This window comes from Vollenhovia emeryi, unplaced genomic scaffold (genome assembly GCF_000949405.1).
Source record: "Vollenhovia emeryi isolate VEMERY1.0 unplaced genomic scaffold, V.emery_V1.0 DF939163.1, whole genome shotgun sequence".
NCBI lineage: Eukaryota > Metazoa > Arthropoda > Insecta > Hymenoptera > Formicidae > Vollenhovia > Vollenhovia emeryi.
This window is the reverse complement of record NW_011967203.1, coordinates 1,430,325-1,450,049: the sequence shown is the minus strand read 5'-3', so window position 1 is coordinate 1,450,049 and position 19,725 is coordinate 1,430,325. Positions and strand designations below refer to the sequence as shown.

Below are 19,725 nucleotides of genomic sequence, written 5' to 3'. Positions count from 1 at the left end.
CCAATGCCCACTAATGCCCAATGTGCATTACTTTATCTTATTATCTTATTTTATCTTATTATGTCTTTATAATGCCCCAGGAAGACCTAATGCCCAAACTAATGCTCAAAAAATGCCTAGTAATGCCCAGTAGTGCCGCAAATCTTTACACCACAATGCCCTCAGCGGTTTCCCCCTCGCTCGGGACTATTGGGAGTACTGTCGGTAGTATTGAGAGGAAATAGAAACATATCCAGAGAGAGAGAGAGAGAGAGAGAGAGAGAGAGAGAGAGAGAGATTTATATCACGTGATTGGATGGCACGACACGCTATCGAGATACCTTAGCGAGTTTCGCAAACTGGGACCAATTTTATCGGCGCTTATCTCGCGACGGCCCAATTGCGCATACGTACGGCGTTAAAATTAACGAGCGGTCAACGAACGGCGACGCGCGATGAGAGCGATCCATCGATCAAATTTCCGCAACGCGCCGGTCGGCCGGTTAATTTCGGCAGCAGGCCGCGCGATCCGCGGCGGGCGCGTGGCGGCGTTTATTTTCACCGGGAGTCGGAAATAGCCGGCGGGCAAAGCATGCGCTCCGCCCGATATTATAATAGCGATGACTGCGGCACGGCAGACGCGCGACAGTCCGCGGGCGAGTAACGTTCCGCCGCGCGGGGAACGGGTGATGAGTAACGCTACTCCTCGGGCCCCGTCGCTCGTCCGTCCCGCAGCCCGGCGCGGCGCGACGAAAGCTGTAGTTTCGCGTTTTCTCGCGGCCCGGCCGCTCCGTCCTCGCGGTCTCGCGAAAAATCGAAACGCCGCGATTTTTCTCCTTCGATCGCGTAGCAAGTGCGCGAATGTTACTCGTGTCGTCGATCTTGTGGAATCGCGTATTAACGTTAGGAATATTAATGTATACTAATTGACAACAATGACAATAGCTAATTTGAGATTTTCTATTACGAACATAATTATTACATTCATCTGGAAACAATTGTCGAGTTGTACGAAGAGATGCAAATGTTTCTATCGCTTAACGGATTTGTTTTCGAAACTGGCGAATTTATTCGTGATAAAAACGTGATATCGGCGTTGGTAGTTCACGTTGTGAATAATGCCCGGCGGTGGACGCGCGTCGCGTAAAGTGCAGCGTGGATTTTACGTAGCGGCGCGATAAGGGGCCAAAACTCGTCGCTGCGCGCCAAGTATAAGCGACGGCGCGGCGGCGGTCAGCGAGTATTATGTAAAATGCAATAAATCTGTCCGTCGCCCGCAATAGATCACCTCTGGTCAAATGTCGGCGGGGCAACACCTGCTTACTATTGAAATTATTCGAGTTGGAACACACGGCGGGCATTCGTCGCCGCGTACAATCCGAGCGGAAGCGCGTCTTGCAAATTGGTGCACAAGTTGGTGTTGTCGATATCCACGCGAGCGTCGTATCGCGATGGCGGCGGGAGAGGTCCGCGTGTGATGCCAGGATCGATGATCGCCAGCATGGTTAACCGGAGCCGGAAAATGGTAATTAACGAAAATGGTTTCGGATTACGACGCACTTGGTTGGACACTTGCGCGGACGTTCAACGTGATTTATGGCGAACGTAAACCCTTTGGCGATTCCGGAACGCGCTCGTTTATCGTTATCGCGACTTCCGTCGTGCGGTTGCTCCGGGGCCACTCAAGGAAGGAGCGAGTCTAATCAATTTAGAAAGGAAATGTCTAATTCTTCAGTTCTACCGACTCTAAGACGGGATTAATATTAATATCCGAGGGGGAAACCGCTGACCAAAATCTTGTACACCAATGCCCACTAATGTCCAATGGGCATTTTATCTTATTATCTTATTAATCTTAGTTTATCTTGTGTTATGTTTACAATGCCCCAGCAAGGCCTAATGCCCAAACTAATGCCCAAAAAATGCCTAGTAATGCCCAGTAATGCCGCAAATCTGTACACCACAATGCCCAGTGGGCATTACTTTATCTTAATATCTTATTTTATCTTTATAATAGTCCAGAAAGGTCTAATGCCCAAAAATACCCAGTAATGCTCAGTAATGCCCAGTAATGCCGCAAATCTGTACACCACATTGCCCTCAGCGGTTTCCCCTCGAGGAAATTATTTCTTTGAAATGAAATAAAAGTCTAGTAAGATCAAAATTCAAAGAAAATTTGTTTGATTTCAAAGAAATTTGGCAACTAAATTGCAGTTGTAAAATGTGGACAGCTGATATTTAGCTGTGACAGCTAAATATTTTGCTACTGTGCCTATTGTATCTGGTGCGACAGTAAATTGTTTGCTGTGGTTTAGAAATTTATAGTTGTGGCAGCAAAACATTTTTAGCAAATCATGATTAGCTGCACAATCAGAAAAAAAGTTTCTTTAAAATCAAATAAATTTTCTTTGAATGTTGACTTTACCAGACTTTTATTTAATATCAAAGAAATTATTTCCTCGCTTTAATCAAAATTTTATTTCATTGAGATTGGAATCTCTAAAAAAATTCATATCTAAGTATTTCTTCAAATCTAGCAAATTTTTTGGTACGAAACTAAATCAATAATTTAGTTGATTCAAAGAAACACGATTTCAACGTATGTATCTCATTTGTTTAACCTGAATAAATCTTTTTTCTGGGTGCAGTAGCAAAATGTCTTTTTTCAGTTCGTATATCACTCCACATACGTTACCACACTTTGCAATATTGGAAAGTAATACATGTGGAATGATTTTACATTAGCATATTACGTAAAAACAAAGTCCCACTTTCATAAACAGATTCCGTCTTAACTCGTGAGGCGAACAATTAATTAAACACCGTCGAGATCGTATACGATCTATTGTCATCTGTAGATGATAATTTTGGAATTAATCAGAATTACGATGTACACGGAATACAGCAGCGCGAAACAAGTGGATCGCTTAATCGACGGTGGTAACGAGTCGTCAAACAAGTCCGATAAGCGCGCAGCTGCGTTGTGCGGTACGTGAAAGTGCGGACCCCCGCGCGCGCCGTCGGCCCCCTCGCTTTATACGATTAATTAGCGCTGCCGCATAATCGCGTCGCTAATCGCCGGCTAATTCTCGCGCGGACATAATTGCCGCGGCGCGCATCGTTGATGGGCCACCCTCGACGATTCGTATCGGCGAGCGCGTCGCTGACGAATGCCACGGCTCGTTGCTGCAACGATGCTGTGTCGGGTTTAGAGGAGACTAGCAGGAGGGTGGCTTAACAGAATAGCATAATTCCAGTACGATTAATTCGCGATCGCCGCAATATGCATCGAGCATCGCATTGCGTGCGTCAAATTTGCGCGCGGCGGATTGTCTCGATACGCGCGGCCGCTGCAGGCGGATCGGAATGCATCCAGGGGTGCATTCCCCGATTTGTGTGCATGCGAAAGAGAGAGAGAGAGAGGGAGGGAGGGGGAGAAGGGCGGAGAGAGGAGAGAGAGAATGTATAGGCACGGATCCTTTCGCCTTCCGTACCACCCGTTTGTGTTGCAACTCGATCGGAATGGTATGTGCGCGGATAGATAATTGCGATGATGATATCGGCTCGCGTGTCTGCTGCGCGAGGCCTTTAATCCTAGGTCGCGTCGGGCGAGATGCATCCTAAAAAGTCTCCGACTTGCCGTTATCGAAAATCATGATGGCCGGCAGAACCGACGTCGGCGGTTTCGGTAGGAATCGATCGTTATTACCTTCCGTTTTGTGGTTTCACGACCTTGTTGTCAGATTCACACGGGGCGAGGGTAGAACACGTCTATTAAGCTAGAATGTCGCACTGAGCACAATCATATGAGATGCACGGAAGATTTAGTGCTCTTTGTGTGCTAATTTATTGCTCTAATCCTGATTTTAGTGCTCTAGCCGTTTAGCAAAAAGTCACTTTTACGCTACCTTCCGGAAAAATTAGAATGCCCATTAAAAAAATAATAATATAAAACCAACACTTATACCACAATTTAGTGCTAATTATGTACTTTTAATACCTATATACTAGTTAAATTTCGGTGCGCAACTCCTTACACCGAGGGGGAAACCGCTGACTAAAATTTTGTACAGCAATGCCCACTAATGCCCAGTGGGCATTACTTTTGGTATTCTAGCTTAATGGACGTGAATAGAACCCTTTAACCTGTTGATATAATTGGAAAATTTTTAACGCGGTTGAAACATCGCGCAGCTGCACTCTGCGAGGTACAACGAGAGATTGGTAGACGTTAGTCGTGTGATATGATCGCGATGTAACTTGTATATCGACCGCGATTTCGTCGGATAAACTTATCAATCTGCATTATTCAGCTCAAGGCATTTCGCCGAATCGTGTTGCTTTGAACCGTACCGTAATTGCACGTGTATCGTAATTACACGAACGCGAGTGTAACGCGCCGATACATCCGGGGATACGCAATGCGTCGTACTGCGGGAACGTGTCTCTAGCATATTATCCTACGGCTTAGTTGGCTTTTGATCCGATTAAAATGGTTTTGCACTCCAATGGATCATGCATAATTGCATTGCGCGATAACGCACGTGAAGGACCTTTGGTGGCTGCTCCCCTAAAGGAAATCCGTGCTATTTCATTAGGCATACAATCGCTCGGAAATCACATTACTCGCGCATAAGTTTTTCCTGCTGCTAAAGTAATTAGCTCGCGTACGATAGCGACTTTTTAACGAGGCGCGAGGTCGTAACATCCAACTATTATTTGCAATACGCGAGGAAGTTCCTCGCGATACATTCTCGCGCATGTGAATCCACACGGAGGATTTTGAAAAAAAAAATTATTCTCCCCTATTTTTTTCTGCCTGCGATGATACAATTTAGTTTTAACTTTTTCAAATTTATTTTGGCTTAGTTTACTTTTTCTCTGCGCAACACATAAAAACGCAACAACAGCCGACACTGACGCGGCCGATCTTCTTTAATTATCCCGTCATTATAGAATATTAAAACACTGTCACACGCCGACGTTGCCCAAAGTTAATTGGACGACGGGGGGGGGGGAGGGAAGGGGGTCTTTTAGCACGCTCGAGTTCCGGTAACGAACTTCTTTGCCAGCCGAACAACCACGCCTCCCAGAATTTTCCACGTGCGTTGAAAACTTATAACGAGACAAAGTTTGCATGGAATTAACTAATAAATAAGCGTCTTCGGGGCTCCATTTGTCAGAGCTTGCGTCTCCCGTAAACCGATCGCCCGCAGTCGAGGTATCAATGTCGCGAAATATTTGACCGAGGAGTAAACCCGAGGGGGAAACCGCTGACCAAAATCACATACACCAATGCCTACTAATGCCCAGTGGGCATTACTTTATCTTATTTTATCTCTTTTATCTTTTTAGATTCTTTATGATGCTCCAGCAAGGCCAAATGACGCCAACTAATGCCCAAAAAATGCCTAGCAATGCCTAGTAATGCCTAGAATCTGTACACCACAATGCCCTCAGCGGTTTACCCTCCGTATTTGACGTAGCCGTTGAGAAATCATTCTAATTCTTTTAAAAGTCGTGCTGTGTTTGTCAGATACATAGACATAGTAAATATAGACTAAGCGTTCCATTGAATAAGCTGAAGCTTGTGAAAGAAAGAGAGAGAAGGTTTAAGACTCTCTTTCTCTGTCTTACACCATCATAAAAGAAAAAAATCGTGCCCCCCCTCTCTCTCTCTCTCTCTCTCTCCACAAGCTTCAGCTTATTCAATGCAACGCTCAGTCTATATTTACTATGTCTATGGTCAGACACTTCCCATCGCGCGACGCCAACGAAACGCGTTCTCCGGGAAAGAAGTTGAGGAATATGGGATTTTGATCTACGGCGTCAGCTGGCGTCGCGCGAGCTTAAACGACGCTCCTTTGTCGCATCGATCGGAGCGCTGCACGACCTAATCTGCTCTCACGTGAGGTCTCAGAATCAATTAACCGCTTAACCCTCCTCTGGCGTGCGGAACCTTTGGGTCTGCCGCGCAATTAAAATTGTGGGTTTCGCATCATCTCGCACGACGTCGTCGTTAACCCCGGAATACCCTCTCGCAACAAGTATCCTATCTTTCCACGAGTTCAGCAAGTTCTGAGTCCAGTCAATCTCCGTGACGCTCGCACTTATCCCGCGTAACTCTTTGCTAATTCTATAAATCCGTTTTAGAAACTTAAAACTCCCCGCTGTCCATTTCTGCCGATGATTAACTCTAATCTCGGTTTAACTTACTTCCGTTCCTTTTCCACTTCTAAGGCCCGGTTTCACCAACGTCGCTTAACTTTAAGCTTAGCTTAATTCGTTCCTCGTCTCCTTCCAACTGTCACTCCAGAAAGAGGCAAACGTGAATTAAACTAAGACTAAAGTTAACCGACGTTTGGTGAAACCGGGCCCGAGCGTTAAAACAAAAGATGGGGAAGCAAGTTAAAACGAGATTAATCTACGAGTACATCGATAAAAATGGACAGTGGAGTTGAATGTGTATCATATTTATATAGTATTGTAGAAAGTCGCGAAGACGAGAGAGAAAGAAGACAATACTAAGCGCGCGCGTGCTTGTGCTTTCAGGTGAACGGCGACGATGAGTGGGACTACGAGGACATCATTTTGGAGCGGGGCGGGGCGGGCCTAGGTTTCAGTATCGCCGGCGGCACGGACAATCCCCATTACGGCAACGACACCGCCATTTACATCACTAAGCTCATACCGGGCGGCGCCGCGTCCGCGGACGGCCGGCTGCGTGTCAACGACACGATACTGCAGGTGAACGACGTGTCCGTTGTCGACGTACCGCATGCGGCCGCCGTGGACGCTCTCAAGCGGGCCGGCAACACCGTCAAACTGGTAAGCCTTGCCCTCCGCCCTGCGAACCTCGGTGCACCGATACGGGCGCGCGTACACGTTACTTGGTCCTCGTCGCGGCGGTACGCTTTATCGCGTTGGCGAGCGTTCAATATCGAGAGACGGTTCGATACAATGCGCATCCTCTTGCGTTGGTGGGGTAACATTTTCTTTTAATAAGTCAACCCTTTGAAGCCTGGTGGTAACCCACGTTGCCATCTCCACTTTACATTCTGGTCATTTAATTTCTAGTTAACGCATTTAGGTTTGTTGCATTTTTTTATGTATCTTAGCGATAAAAGAACATAAAAAAAGAGTTGAGCAGTCTTTAATATTTATTGTAAAAGTTCTATAAATAAACAAATGAATATGACAGTAATTTTTTCGGATAAATTCATTACTGACCAAATTTTTTGAGATTATTTCTTGAAAACTTTGTACAAAGGGGTTTTCGGGATCGCTCATTACGAATCTGAATGGAAAATGGCGGATGCAAAGTACGTGAATTTTTAAGTTTTTCAGCATTTTCGTTTGATTACGGTATTTAGGGACTCGTCACGTCCGCGTCGTTAGCTCTGGATAGTGCCAAGAATGAGTAAATTCTAAGAAACGATCAAGTTTCAATTTTGCATCCGCCATGTTTTATATTCTACAAGAATTTTCTACTGGAATTTAGATTCCATGGGTCCTAACAATATCTAAATAATGCTAAATAAAATCTTAGCATAGTTGGATTACAGTTGAATGATGTTACTCTTTCAAGTTTTGAATTCCACCATCTTGAATCCGTCATTTTGAATTATGAAACGCTGATAACGAATTCATAATCAGCGACCCCACAAACCCTTGTGTACAAAGTTTCACAAAAAATGGTTCAATGGAAAAATGTATGCTTCAAGGGGTTAATAAAGAAGGCTCGTGTTTGCATCTGCAGAGTAAATCAGTGAGACAATAACCGAGCGAAACTAGATTTTAAGAATTAAGTGATATCCGATTATATTTAATAATTTTCTCAGTGTAAAAAACTGACGAAGGCAGAGGGGAAACGAAGGAAAGAATAAATTTGTACCTTGACTTCTCTGTCAAACGCTTGTGCCGACTCGCCCTACCAATTGTTTGAGAAAATATGAGTACTTTCGCGTTGTCTATGAAAAACGAGACATGTTACCCGAATCAGTCCGTCCGCAAGTGGCGATATCCGGATTAAAATCGAGAGGGAGAATATAAGTAACTGATGATCGACGTTAACTGTCGCATTAAAGATGCTGCGCGCGGTACCTTGTGCAAACTGACGTATGCAAATCTCCAATCCGAATTTAATTGAATCGTACGCGCGGCGCAATGGCAGCACATTGTTACTGTGATCACATGCCATATCATATGCACATCTCAAGTGCGCAGATTTAATTGCGCGACGAATGTGTCGGGAATAATTGAATTGCAGATGCTGTAATGCGTGCGCTTTCTACTGTTAAACTCACCCCGCGTATACATATTCAATTTCTCAGCTACCTGCCGATGGTTACCGAGTGGTTAATTAATTGTATATTAGGCAATGTCGCGCGTTATCGGTATATTATCACTGTCTACTCAATAAATGCATTTCAATTCGTCGGATAACAAAGGATACCTTGTTCATCGTTCGTCTGGGCTCGTTAGCTAACCCGATATCGGTTTTAATCGCTTTCGCGCGTCGTTATTATACTTTGTTCCCCGTCGTGCTGGTCTCCTCGAAGTTTACCATTTGTCGAAGTTTTCGCGATTTTTTTCAACTTTATGACAGCATTTCAAGTCCCAGAAAGTTCCGCGGGATTGACGGCCTTCCCCGGATTCTATATTTGTCATAAAGACGCGTCGAATATCTTCGGCTTATACCTGAGAAAAGTCCCGAAGCGACGATCGCTCACCCGGGCCTTTTGAGATTCCTGTAGCCTGGCAAAGTCGCCGAGGGATGAGGGAAAGTTTCGATGGGATCGTTCGTTACATGCCTCTCGGATATACGTTAATGTCACCATCCGAAAAAAAAAATTCCCCAAGCGGATTACCGTAGCTCCATTTTCGACGGAAGAAAGCTAATGTTGGTTCGACGAATGAAAATCGAAGATATCGATCGTAAATGATTTCAGAAGCAACAACTTTGTCGATGACCGCCGGAGATTTTTGAGAGGTCGCGTGAGCCAACGTCCGCGCGTTATTAACTCTCCCAGTGGCTAGAAATGACGATGAGGAAGGCGTAAAAGCGTTTACGACCGGGCCATTCTAGATATTATTCCGACATAAAGTCGCAACTAACCCTCGTTGCGCATAAACGCATCTTTAGAACAGAAATACGGCCGTCGTAAGCAAATTTGATTTGCAATTCTCGATTTATGGATGACTCGCAATTAAATTTACCTCGAGATTGACTCAAGTACTGCGTCAAACGCAAAATTTCGTCCGAATTGGATCGTTGTATTCTATTACATTTGATTCGTTGTAATTACAATTCTAAATTAATACAATTTAGAAATGCTTGCGCAATCGAAATTATATATATATATATATATATGCAGGGTTGAGAAAGTTACTTTATAAAAGTATCTAGTTACAGTTACAGTTTTTCGTTAAAAATGTAATTAGTTACGGTTACAAGTTACCAATTCTAACGTGTTACAGTTACAGTTACTCAAAAAGTAACGAATCGTTACTTTGCAGTTACTTTCTTGCAATAAAAATAAAAATATCAAATCTGCATTTGAATTGTAAAATGCCAATAAAGGCGTTTGTGCGCAAAGGAAAAGCCTAACGCGATCTGTGGAGGTTTAACAAATATATAAAGTAACTATTAATGTAACTATTAAATTAGTTACTAGTTATCGAAAAACTATAACTCGTTTTGCAATTATTATGAAAAAACCATAATGATTATCAGTATTGACAACGGAATGTGACAACGCCGCACTTAACCTTTCAAGCTTAATATTGAGGGGTAAACCGCTGACCAAAACTATGTACGCCAATGCCTACTAATGCCCGGCAGGCATTACTTTATCTTATTTATCTTATTTTATCTTCTTCTTCTTTCTCGTGTATTAGACTTAAAGCCAGTTTTATCCAGCTCGTTCTGGTATTTTGAGCATTTGGTTTTACTATCATTTTTATCTTGTTTTATCTTTTTTATCCTTTTAGATTCTTTGTAATGCCTCAGCAAGGCCAAGTAACACCCACTAATGCCCAAAAAATGTCTAGTAATGCCTAGTAATGTCCAAAATCTGTACACCACAATGCCCTCAGCGGTTTGTCCCTCGCTTTACAATTTTATCAAATTCAAATCCTAATCATAATAAACAATACTTTAAACTATAATTTCGTGAATTTTTCAAATTTCTCTTTACAATTACGTGTCGATTAAAATTCACGTTCTGTCCAATTTTAATTTTCTGATTTTTGGGAAAGATAATCCGTCCAACGCGTCATTAAATTCTTACTTACATAAATATAATTGTGCGATAGGGGATCAGTAGGATCAGTAATCATAAAAAAGGTGTTCTTTGCAATTTCAGTCCAATATTTTAAATGTTTACGTCATGATAAAACGTATCAATCGGCAATCGAAACATCTGCCAACGTTTTCCCCGCGCGGAGTTTAATTAACGGTACCGAGCCACCTTACCGGCGATATAAACGGGCTTTTAAGGAGAACGGGGCGCCGAACGGGAACAAATCCACTTTATAAATCTCACTGAGTAAACGAGAGTGGAGTTTGAAACGGGATATATCTCTTCGATCGGCTATCGGGCCGGCATTTAATTACACGGAGATTCATTGTTATACCGTCAACGCAAGAGCGCGCACGCGCCCCCGGGAGTTTCCCTTTTTAAACGCTTCTCAGACGAAAGCGACGTCGCTGAAAATTTGAAGCCTCACGGAGTTTACTCGTTAATCGGCGATGCCCCTCCCCTGCCTTTCCCGCAGCCTCCGCACCCACGCTCAATTAACGTCATGTTCGCACATCGATTTTCAGTACGTGCGCCGACGGAAACACACGCAGTTGATGGAGATCGAGCTGATCAAGGGTAACAAGGGCCTTGGCTTCAGCATCGCCGGCGGTATCGGCAATCAACATATACCAGGTGACAATGGAATCTACGTGACGAAAATCATGGACGGTGGGGCCGCCCAGGTGGACGGCCGCCTCGTCGTCGGCGATAAACTGGTAGCCGTCAGGAACGCTTTGGTAAGTAAACGTACATACCAGGCTTGCTCTCGTGTACGTGTTTGTCTCGCCGAAATACCGGCGCAATAGTCGACAGGCTATTCATATTTGTCTCTCTCTCTCTCTCTTTCTCTTCCCCTATTCCCCCCTTCCCTTCTTCCAGGTCATATTACTACTATAAATACAAGACACGTGTTGGATTGCACGTCATATCGTACAATAAACGTTTCGAGGGTGAAACGTTGTAAACTCGTCTACGCGTCGAGAAACGTGATTTTTTTGCAATCGAAAAATGCCACGTGTTCATAGAAAAGTGAAGTTGCGACCATGTTTCGAACAATAAAATCAAAACTGCCCTTTCGCGCGACAATCTTTCTTTCCCCCCTTTCCTTTTCTTTACAAAGGTTCAAGTAAATTGTATAATCTCCTGCATAATTGACCAATTTTCCTATCCCGCGGTAATTTTGAAAATGCGATTGACTACTTTACACCGACACCTGCGTCATGTGTAAAATTTCCGTTCAAAGAGTCGGCGTAGTATGTTAAGTGGAGGGCAATATTACGCTCTGTTACACGAGTGGAACGTAAACTGCGAGCAAGTTTCGGCACATCGTAAACTGAGAAAATTTTCATGCCGAAAGTTTAATCAAATGCCGATCTCGCAAAAGAGATCTCGTCCTTATGAGCTTTAAAATTTTATAGTAACGATAGACGAAACCCGTGACAGGTTTCGCGGGATCGCAAGAAATAGCGGGAGTGGAGATGAAACTTTTGACTGCCACTCCGACGGAGACTGAATATCCCGCCGTGAATTTTCTATCTATCGATCTCAGGATATTGCTCGAAACAAAAACGGAAGAACGTTCGTTGGAATTCCGCGTTGAGAAAAAAAAATTCGCGATCGGAGGACGCACGTATAAATCGCCGTGAAAAGAACCGAGCCGTGGCATCTACGATGGAGAGCGAGTCTGGAGGGAGGGGGAAAGGGGGAACCATTTCGAGTTTTATAATTACTCCCGAAAACTTCGGGCTTACGCGCGCCGAAACTAATTACCGTACGATCGATAATTACTTTGCCACGCGGGGGAATAAAACGTAGACGGCAAGAAAGTTCCGGGACACTGTCGTAAACAACTGATTGCGAGTAAATTTCCACGCCGAAAATTTAATTGAGTCTCGATTTGCTCTCTCTTTCTTCTCCCTCTCCGTTCTTTCTCCACTATAAATTTTGAAATTTTATAATCCGATGAAAGGAATTCGCGACACACGTTTCTATGGAGCTGTTAAAAATGCCAAAAGTGTTTTTGACAACGTCGAGCAACGTGCCACGAGTTTCTTCCGCCGAATTATAAAATTTAAAATTAAAGAGTTTCCTCCCTCGCCCTCCCTCTTTTTCGCCTCTTTAGAAGCCATGTTACAACGATAATAAACGCTTCTGTCTCTCGTTTTCTTCCTCTTCCGTGAAAGAAAATTAATCGCGACTCGATTAAACTTTCGGTATAAAATTCTTTTAGTTTTCGTTTTTTTAAGTAGTTTGTCTCAAGCAGTAACATAATTTTAAACCCCCTATCTCGCTTCTGCTAAAAATTAAAGATGATTTGTCTCAGGAATTTAAACGCCTCATTTTTCTGCTTATTTGTTATATCGCCGTCTTAGTTCGTGAAAAATAGAAGGGAAGACATATTTGTGTAATAAATAATGCGCAAATAAGTTCAGAAGCAAGAAAAATTGACGCTCGATTAGCTTCCGCTACCAGCCACCGTCCTAGAAAAGTAACAAAAGCAAACCTTTTAACGCACTTTTATGCCGCGCAAAGAGAGAAAGAGAAAGCGCTTTTCCATCGTGTGCGCGCATTCCCGCACTTTACACCCTTCGGCGACAGTCATAAATCAAGTCGGCCGTTCGGCTTTAATCGGCGCTTTTTTGGCGCGCCTCCCAGATGGGTGGCCCTAAAGGTGGCGAAATCGCTGAAGCGAAAAATCGTAGACTAGCGAAGGTCGACTTGCCGTCGACCGGAGCTGTATATCGCTGACGGAAGGGTTATCAATTACATCGCCGACGCTTTGGAAAACCACTCTAATCTATTTTTCTTAACCGCGCTTTCTTAATCGAGCTCGCCGCTTAAAAATATAAAAATTTGCTCGAACTTATATTTATTTAATTATCGTGTAACACACACGCGCATCTTTTACTTTAACTGGAAATGGCAAAACGCGCGCGCGCAGTTTGTAGTTGAGCATTGTATATTTTTGAGAATTTGTATACATGCAAAGAAGCAACTGTACGCGCAACGTCAATTTAAAATAAAAAGTAATTTATCACTCACTGATACGATTCGCAACACCAGACTTGTACATCGTTAACTGTATACGTTAAACTGTAAAAATACAAAGATGCATATGATTATTATAGACGAATGTAAAATCGATATTATTGCGTTAAATATACTTCATACTTTATATTTAAAAAATATATATTTATTAAAATAATTATATAGAATAGTGAAAGTCTACCTTTTAAATATAAACTCAGAAAATTTTATACGTATGGTTTTGTCTCTAACACTTATTCGAATCCCCGTTCGAGTCATTTGAACGAATAAAATAAAAACACAGAACGGATGCTTTATTTTGCACAAGTAGCAAATAACATAAAAATGTAAAACACTTACCTTACGATTTCTCTGCCGTTGCCCGATGCCTTCTAGGCCTGGAGTCCTCCTCTCAGATTTCCTTGTTGCACTCACACCAACACTCACTCGCGAGAATCATCGATCGCGCGAAATTTCGGACACTCCCGTACGCGATGTGAATTACCGCGAAACGCACGAAATATTATTAACAAATTCACTTCCTGCCCGTTCGAGTTGCGAAGAACGACAGAGCGAATTACAGCGCGAACGCCGAAGTCGCACAAATTTCTCTCTTTTCCCGCAAATGGAACAGATTACACGAAATCGACAGATAATTAAAAGCGCGATGCGTAAACGAGATGTAATCGCGACAAAGTACCGCGGCTTACGTTCATACTTTAGATGAATTAGTCTCGTGAAATATCTACGTTGATAAAAGCCGCCGCTTGAACGTGCAAATCATTTTCCATTACAAAGCTATATGTAGAAACTTAGTAATTAGTCGAACGCGTTACTTGTTGCTAATAAACGTGTGCAAATCAATAACGTTTTATCCTCGCACTCACCGCGATCGCGTTTTGGAAACCGATAACGCGAGAGTAATACGACGCACGGAGCGACTCTCGCTGCTGCCTGCCGGCTCGACGTTCGGCGAGCGAATGATAGCGCGACGACCTTCAGGTAAACAACGGCCCGCGTAACGTCGTACGATGACGCGCCGAGTGAGAAACAACAAAAAAAAAACGTTGAGAATTCGTTGTCCCGCCTACGAAAGCGAACATTCTGTACTTGATATCACGAGACACGGTAGTGTCTCACGCCAAGTATAAGTAAAAACTAGAACCGCGCGCGCGAGACCGACCGTGTAAGTTTTTTACATTACATCGTTTCGTGACTGTTGCTACGTTTTGCGTATCGTTCCGCGGACTTATTGGTATTGATTAAATTAACAATTAATTCCGTTCAATCGAGAAGATGTTTCGAAACAAAAATCGTTGTTGCTTAAATTCTAATTACTAAGATTAGAGATTTTACCTCAATAGTCGGTGTATACAAATGTGTATTTCTAAATTGCAAATCTTCATTTACTATAAATCTAACAGAGAAGTGAGACACACCGCGCTTCGAGAAAAGCAATTGGCATCGCGGAAAAGAGGCCTCAACTGTTCGATATTAACGACATTCGCGCTGGTAACGTCTCTTTTTTAGAAAGGGGATATATTTTCTTCGTGGAAAATGCCGTAAGTTGTGGCAATTACGTTGACTTTATTAATTATTTGAGATTTTGTGCAGCGCCGTACATTAAAATAAAGAAAGAAAGCTTCAATGGCTGCACACTTATTCCAATTTCTTCGTTCGTTACATGGGTCTGATGGAAATGAAATTCTATCACAATTAGGGTATATTATATTTGTTGCTGTTTAATTTAAAACGACGCAAGCATTCATGAGCGGATTAAGGGTCCACTGGGGGGTGCATCGTGTTGCCGCTTCCACGCCCGGTCTCCCTGTGCGCGTCAGTTCGATAATAATCGCCACCGATTGCCTGTTAGTGCTTTAAGGAAGACAATCGCGGCAGGCGAACAAGGGAGGGAACGGAAGGAGACGGGAGGAGACCACGGTTGACAGGAGACACGGGGAAATTGAATGGGGAAAATCAATTATCGAAGGCTCTCGTGACATCGTGATCGGGTCGATTTGTGTGCGTCGCAACTATGCGGCAAGTTCGTGTTTCAGAAACAGTCGCTTCTCTTAAGGGAGAAAAGGATTCGTTGCTTGATAAACAGACAGGAAAGGGGGGACAGTTCCCAGAGAGCAATGCCCGCGTGAGGAACAAATAACGTGCGCGAAATTAATGTAGGACGTAATCGTAAAAATGTATCTCATTCATATTACATTTGTGTCTTATTCGACGATTCCTGTAACAATTTTACGCGTGGAAGCGAGCAACGGTTTCTTGGAGCAGCGGCTCATTCTGTATACGTCGTGGACGACATGACGTATTAAATTTTGACCCGCGGAGAATCAAGTGCTTTGGCAAGGTTTCAAATAATTGACCGCCGACGAGGCAATGTTAAATACCCATGATCGTAAAAGAATGCGTACTGGTTCCAGCAGGGCGATAAAAATCTGGAGAATGTGACACACGAAGAGGCAGTGGCGACCCTGAAGGCGACCCAAGATCGCGTCGTACTTCTGGTCTCCAAGACGGAAACTGGAATCATCCCCCCGCCGCCCCCTCCAATAGCGACGGACAACTCTCTCTCGCCTCAGCCACGTAAGTTATCGAGTTCCCTTAATTTTCTGCGTGTACTGTTGTTCAACAAAATCGATTTACATTTCGTGTCACATCGAACTGATCTCATATAAAGGAAGAATATAGCGCTTTAATTTATTTACTGCCCCCCCCTCAAGATATTTATATTTTTAACTTCACCGATTTTTCCTGTAATAATTCTAGACGTTCAAGACGGAGCGCTCGGCGCTTTAATATAAACGCGAGGACAATCCCGTTGGCTATCAATCAAGCAACGAAATAAAATCGCAGCGTGGAACCCGCGATTTTATTTCGCCGCCTGTGATTTACGCGACGAGGACGGCCGAAGATTTCGAGCCGTGCGCGTTTTAATAACCGCCTCTCCGCGAGAGACCGTCGCGGAAGTAACCGTATTTTTCGTCGCCGCCTCACCGTCGCGAGATCCCGATCGAAATAATAATTACGGCATCCTATTAATTATTCAAAGCCGCCTGCGCGACGCGTTGAAATTCAAATCAACCGTGCGCCTCCCGCAACCCCCAACCCCCCGTCCCGGCCGGATGGAAATAAACGCGGGCGAATCCCCGCGATTTCCGCGCGTCGAGAGGTGCGGAAATGAATTTTTGATCCGCGGCTCTTCCCCATCAGCCGGACTTTTACCGGCGATCGGCCCGTAACTTATTCATCAGTCTCATAAAACAGGAGCTCGTAAAACTCACCCCCGAAACGTACGCTGCCGGTCTTATCTCCCCTTCTCGTTTATCGCGTGTGTGTTATGAATGCGGCGCACCGCGCTTCGAAAACGTTGGATTGAGAGTGCGGTGTTAAAATTCCACACCGCGGGAAAAGGACGAGAGATTCTCTTCGGTCTCGGTTGTGAATTAAGGGGACGCTACTGTCTTAATAATCGATCTCTCTGCGTATGTTCGTCAATTTTACGCGCGAATACTTGGAGCAACTTCGTCAAGGGGACGCTGGAATAGTTGTGCACTTTCTGCACCTTTTTCTCCTAGAGCTGTCAATTCATGAAAACATTTGCGTATAACATACGAGTTACGTGGCTTTAGACCGACAGTGTTCCACTATATCAGAGAACAGCGTGGCATCATTAAAATTAAGTTTAGAAGCCTAACAAACGGTCGATTCACGAATAAGTTATAGGTTAGCTGACTTATTCGAGCGAATGGATTTTTTGTTAGGTTAGGTTTCTAAACTTAATTTCAACGATACCGTGCTGTTCTCTGATTTAGTCCGAATAGTGGAGCACTGTCTGTACACGAAAGCCACATAATTTGCATATTACACAAATATTTTCATGAATTTACAGCTCTAGATGCAAAAAGTGCAAAAGGTGCAGAATCACTCCGGTATCCCCTTAACGAAGTTACTCCCAGTATTCGCGCGTAAAATTGACGAACACACGTAGAGAGATCGATTATTAAAACAGTAGCGCTTCTCTTTACATACGAAAAATCAAAGGCCGCTTCTTGGGATATTAAAGATACAGTCGGCTTTGCACCGTGGTTGTATCTTTATCCCGCAGCAATATCTGCATATTTATTTGTCTTCAAACGGGAAAAAACAGCCCGGTGCAAGCGCTACGGTTCGCCCGGCCGCGATGCGAGCGGGAAAAAGCGGGCTCGACGGCGGGCGGTTTCATGCCGACTGAATTCAAATTGCCCCTTTAATGCTGCGGCATATCTGGTGCCCCGCGGGATTATCCGAATATTTGCTTTAATCTCCAGGCGCAACCGGGAGTTTCTCGGAGAAGCCACCTCGACGCGAATAAACAAGCTCTGCTCTAGATTGAGATCGCCATTTTTTTATCTCGTGCTATCTATTTTTATGCTACTTTTTGCACAATACTTGCAGGGGGATAAGTAAATTTTCAACACGTAGTATAATATTGTAACGACGATAATAATCAATTTTATATACGTATACTTGGTTAAAGTTATTAGACACCTTTATAGTCAATGAATAAAAGGGGCTAAGAGCCTTGACTGGGTGTTAGTGTTAAAAGATAAAAATTTGTTTATTTACGTATAAAAATTAACAAACCTTTATAATCATTAGACTGTGTGAATCTACAATATATATGGTACATATCGTGTACGAAAAGTACAAAGGAAAGAATTATGATCAGGCGATGATTTTCGAATTTCACATCTATTCGAAACAGGAATGTTTTTTTTTAGCATTACTAGCATATTTAGAAATAATAAGAAAGACGTTTAAAATTAATTTAATTGGCTAAACGAAACGAGCGCAAAATTTTTTTCTTGTGGACTTATAAAGCGCGTAAATAGCGCGTTATCTGAGAATTTTTTCATTTAATTTTGATAAAGTAGGGGGGGCAGCTAGGCAAACGTCTGACAATGAGTGCACACTAAGGCTTGTTTACAGTCAATTCTTATATTTAAGGATCGCCTTAAATATCTCTTGAAACATTTCGTAGTCGGTAAAATGATCAGCATCCATGCGGATCATTTTTTGGCTAAATACTTTTTGAACGTGTATTTTGAAGACAAAGTTGAATATAAAAATTGACTATAAACAGGCCTTAGTGTGCACCCAGTGCGCACTAGTGCAAGCAATCGAATTCGCTGTTAGTACATCGGATAAATTTGACATCGTTGATTACGACGTAATCAAAGCTAGAAAACGTCGGCGAGATCTGCTGATGATTCCCCCCCTCTCCCCACGTGTAGACTAATGGACGATGTTCCTAATTTTTTGTTTGACAGGTAAACAAAACGGCTCCGTGTCCGCGATGGAAAACAACACCGCTGCTCTACCGTACTCGCAAGAGTCGCGCCACGCGTCCTCTCTCGCTCTGCACGGCACCGGGACCCCACGAGCTGTTTCCCAGGAGGATGTCTCACGGTGAGTCTCTCTCTCTCTCTCTTCCATCTCTCGCTATTCTTTATGGGACTCGACGCGAGTCGGGGCCGCTTTTGGTCAACATCTAGCGGCCCTTTTAGGAAGATTGCGTCGCGGCCACCGTTTCCCTCTCGCGGGCATAAAACGGGGCGCATTCGCCAGGCACGTCCGATACTTTCGGGATGCACCGTGGCTCGCCCTCTCCCACAGCCTCCCGTTCGCTCGTACGTGATTTCATTTAATACCGCGTCGCGCGTTGCACGAGCGGGGCTCGTTTTATACGCCGTTTTTCACGATATAACGCGAGCCTGCGAATTCAAAAAACGTAAATATGCCAAAGAAGTATCGGGGCCGTTTGTTCCCGTCGGGGGGTGTTTATCGAACTTTGGTTCCCGTTGGTCATTCGCGCGAAACGTGGTACTAATTTCAAAAGTAAACCGAGTGAAACGGATAAACTGTATCGGACGGGGTGTTTCCGAGGGGTCGACGGGGCAACGCGAATCGGTGGAGGGTAAAGAGCTTGCGGTAGGGCCGGTGCGCACGAGCTAATTGCCGATGGATTAAGGGCTTATCGAATTGGCCCGACTATGCCATGGAGGTGGGATTGGTCCGGACACATTATGTACCTCTGCTGGAGGCTTACTCACGCCAGTTCGGCTCCTCCTATTGACCTGTCCGTTCGTTGTTAACCCCTCTCGAATACTAGTGCGCGGACGAGGCTCCAACATTGCCAATGTACCCGGGACTGTCCGGGTTAAGGTCGTCACTGAACATCGCGCGAGCGGAATAGGGGATTAGACGAAGCGGGAACGAACTTGGATCGATGTCAAATTATCTCTCGAAATCTTCCACCGTATTCTGAAGATGCGTTTCGTCATACGCGCATCCTTGCTCTCGTATTCATTCGATTCCATTTTTTTTTGTATCGCTTTGTGATATTTTTTACGATATTTTT

At 43.9% G+C, this 19,725-nt stretch overlaps 1 protein-coding gene across 1 annotated transcript in view; it reads left to right on the top strand.

Annotated features, from left to right (window-relative positions):
- Positions 1–18,807, top strand: part of LOC105564557 (disks large 1 tumor suppressor protein-like) — a 184,778-nt gene extending 165,971 nt beyond the window's left edge. Inside the window, exons 6-9 of the mRNA XM_012017001.1 lie at positions 6,532–6,807; positions 10,808–11,020; positions 15,746–15,908; positions 18,635–18,807. Of these exons, the coding sequence (XP_011872391.1) occupies positions 6,532–6,807; positions 10,808–11,020; positions 15,746–15,908; positions 18,635–18,777 (795 nt within the window). The 3' untranslated portion in view covers positions 18,778–18,807. The remainder of the gene's footprint in view (positions 1–6,531; positions 6,808–10,807; positions 11,021–15,745; positions 15,909–18,634) is intronic.
- The last annotated feature ends 918 nt before the right edge of the window (positions 18,808–19,725 follow it).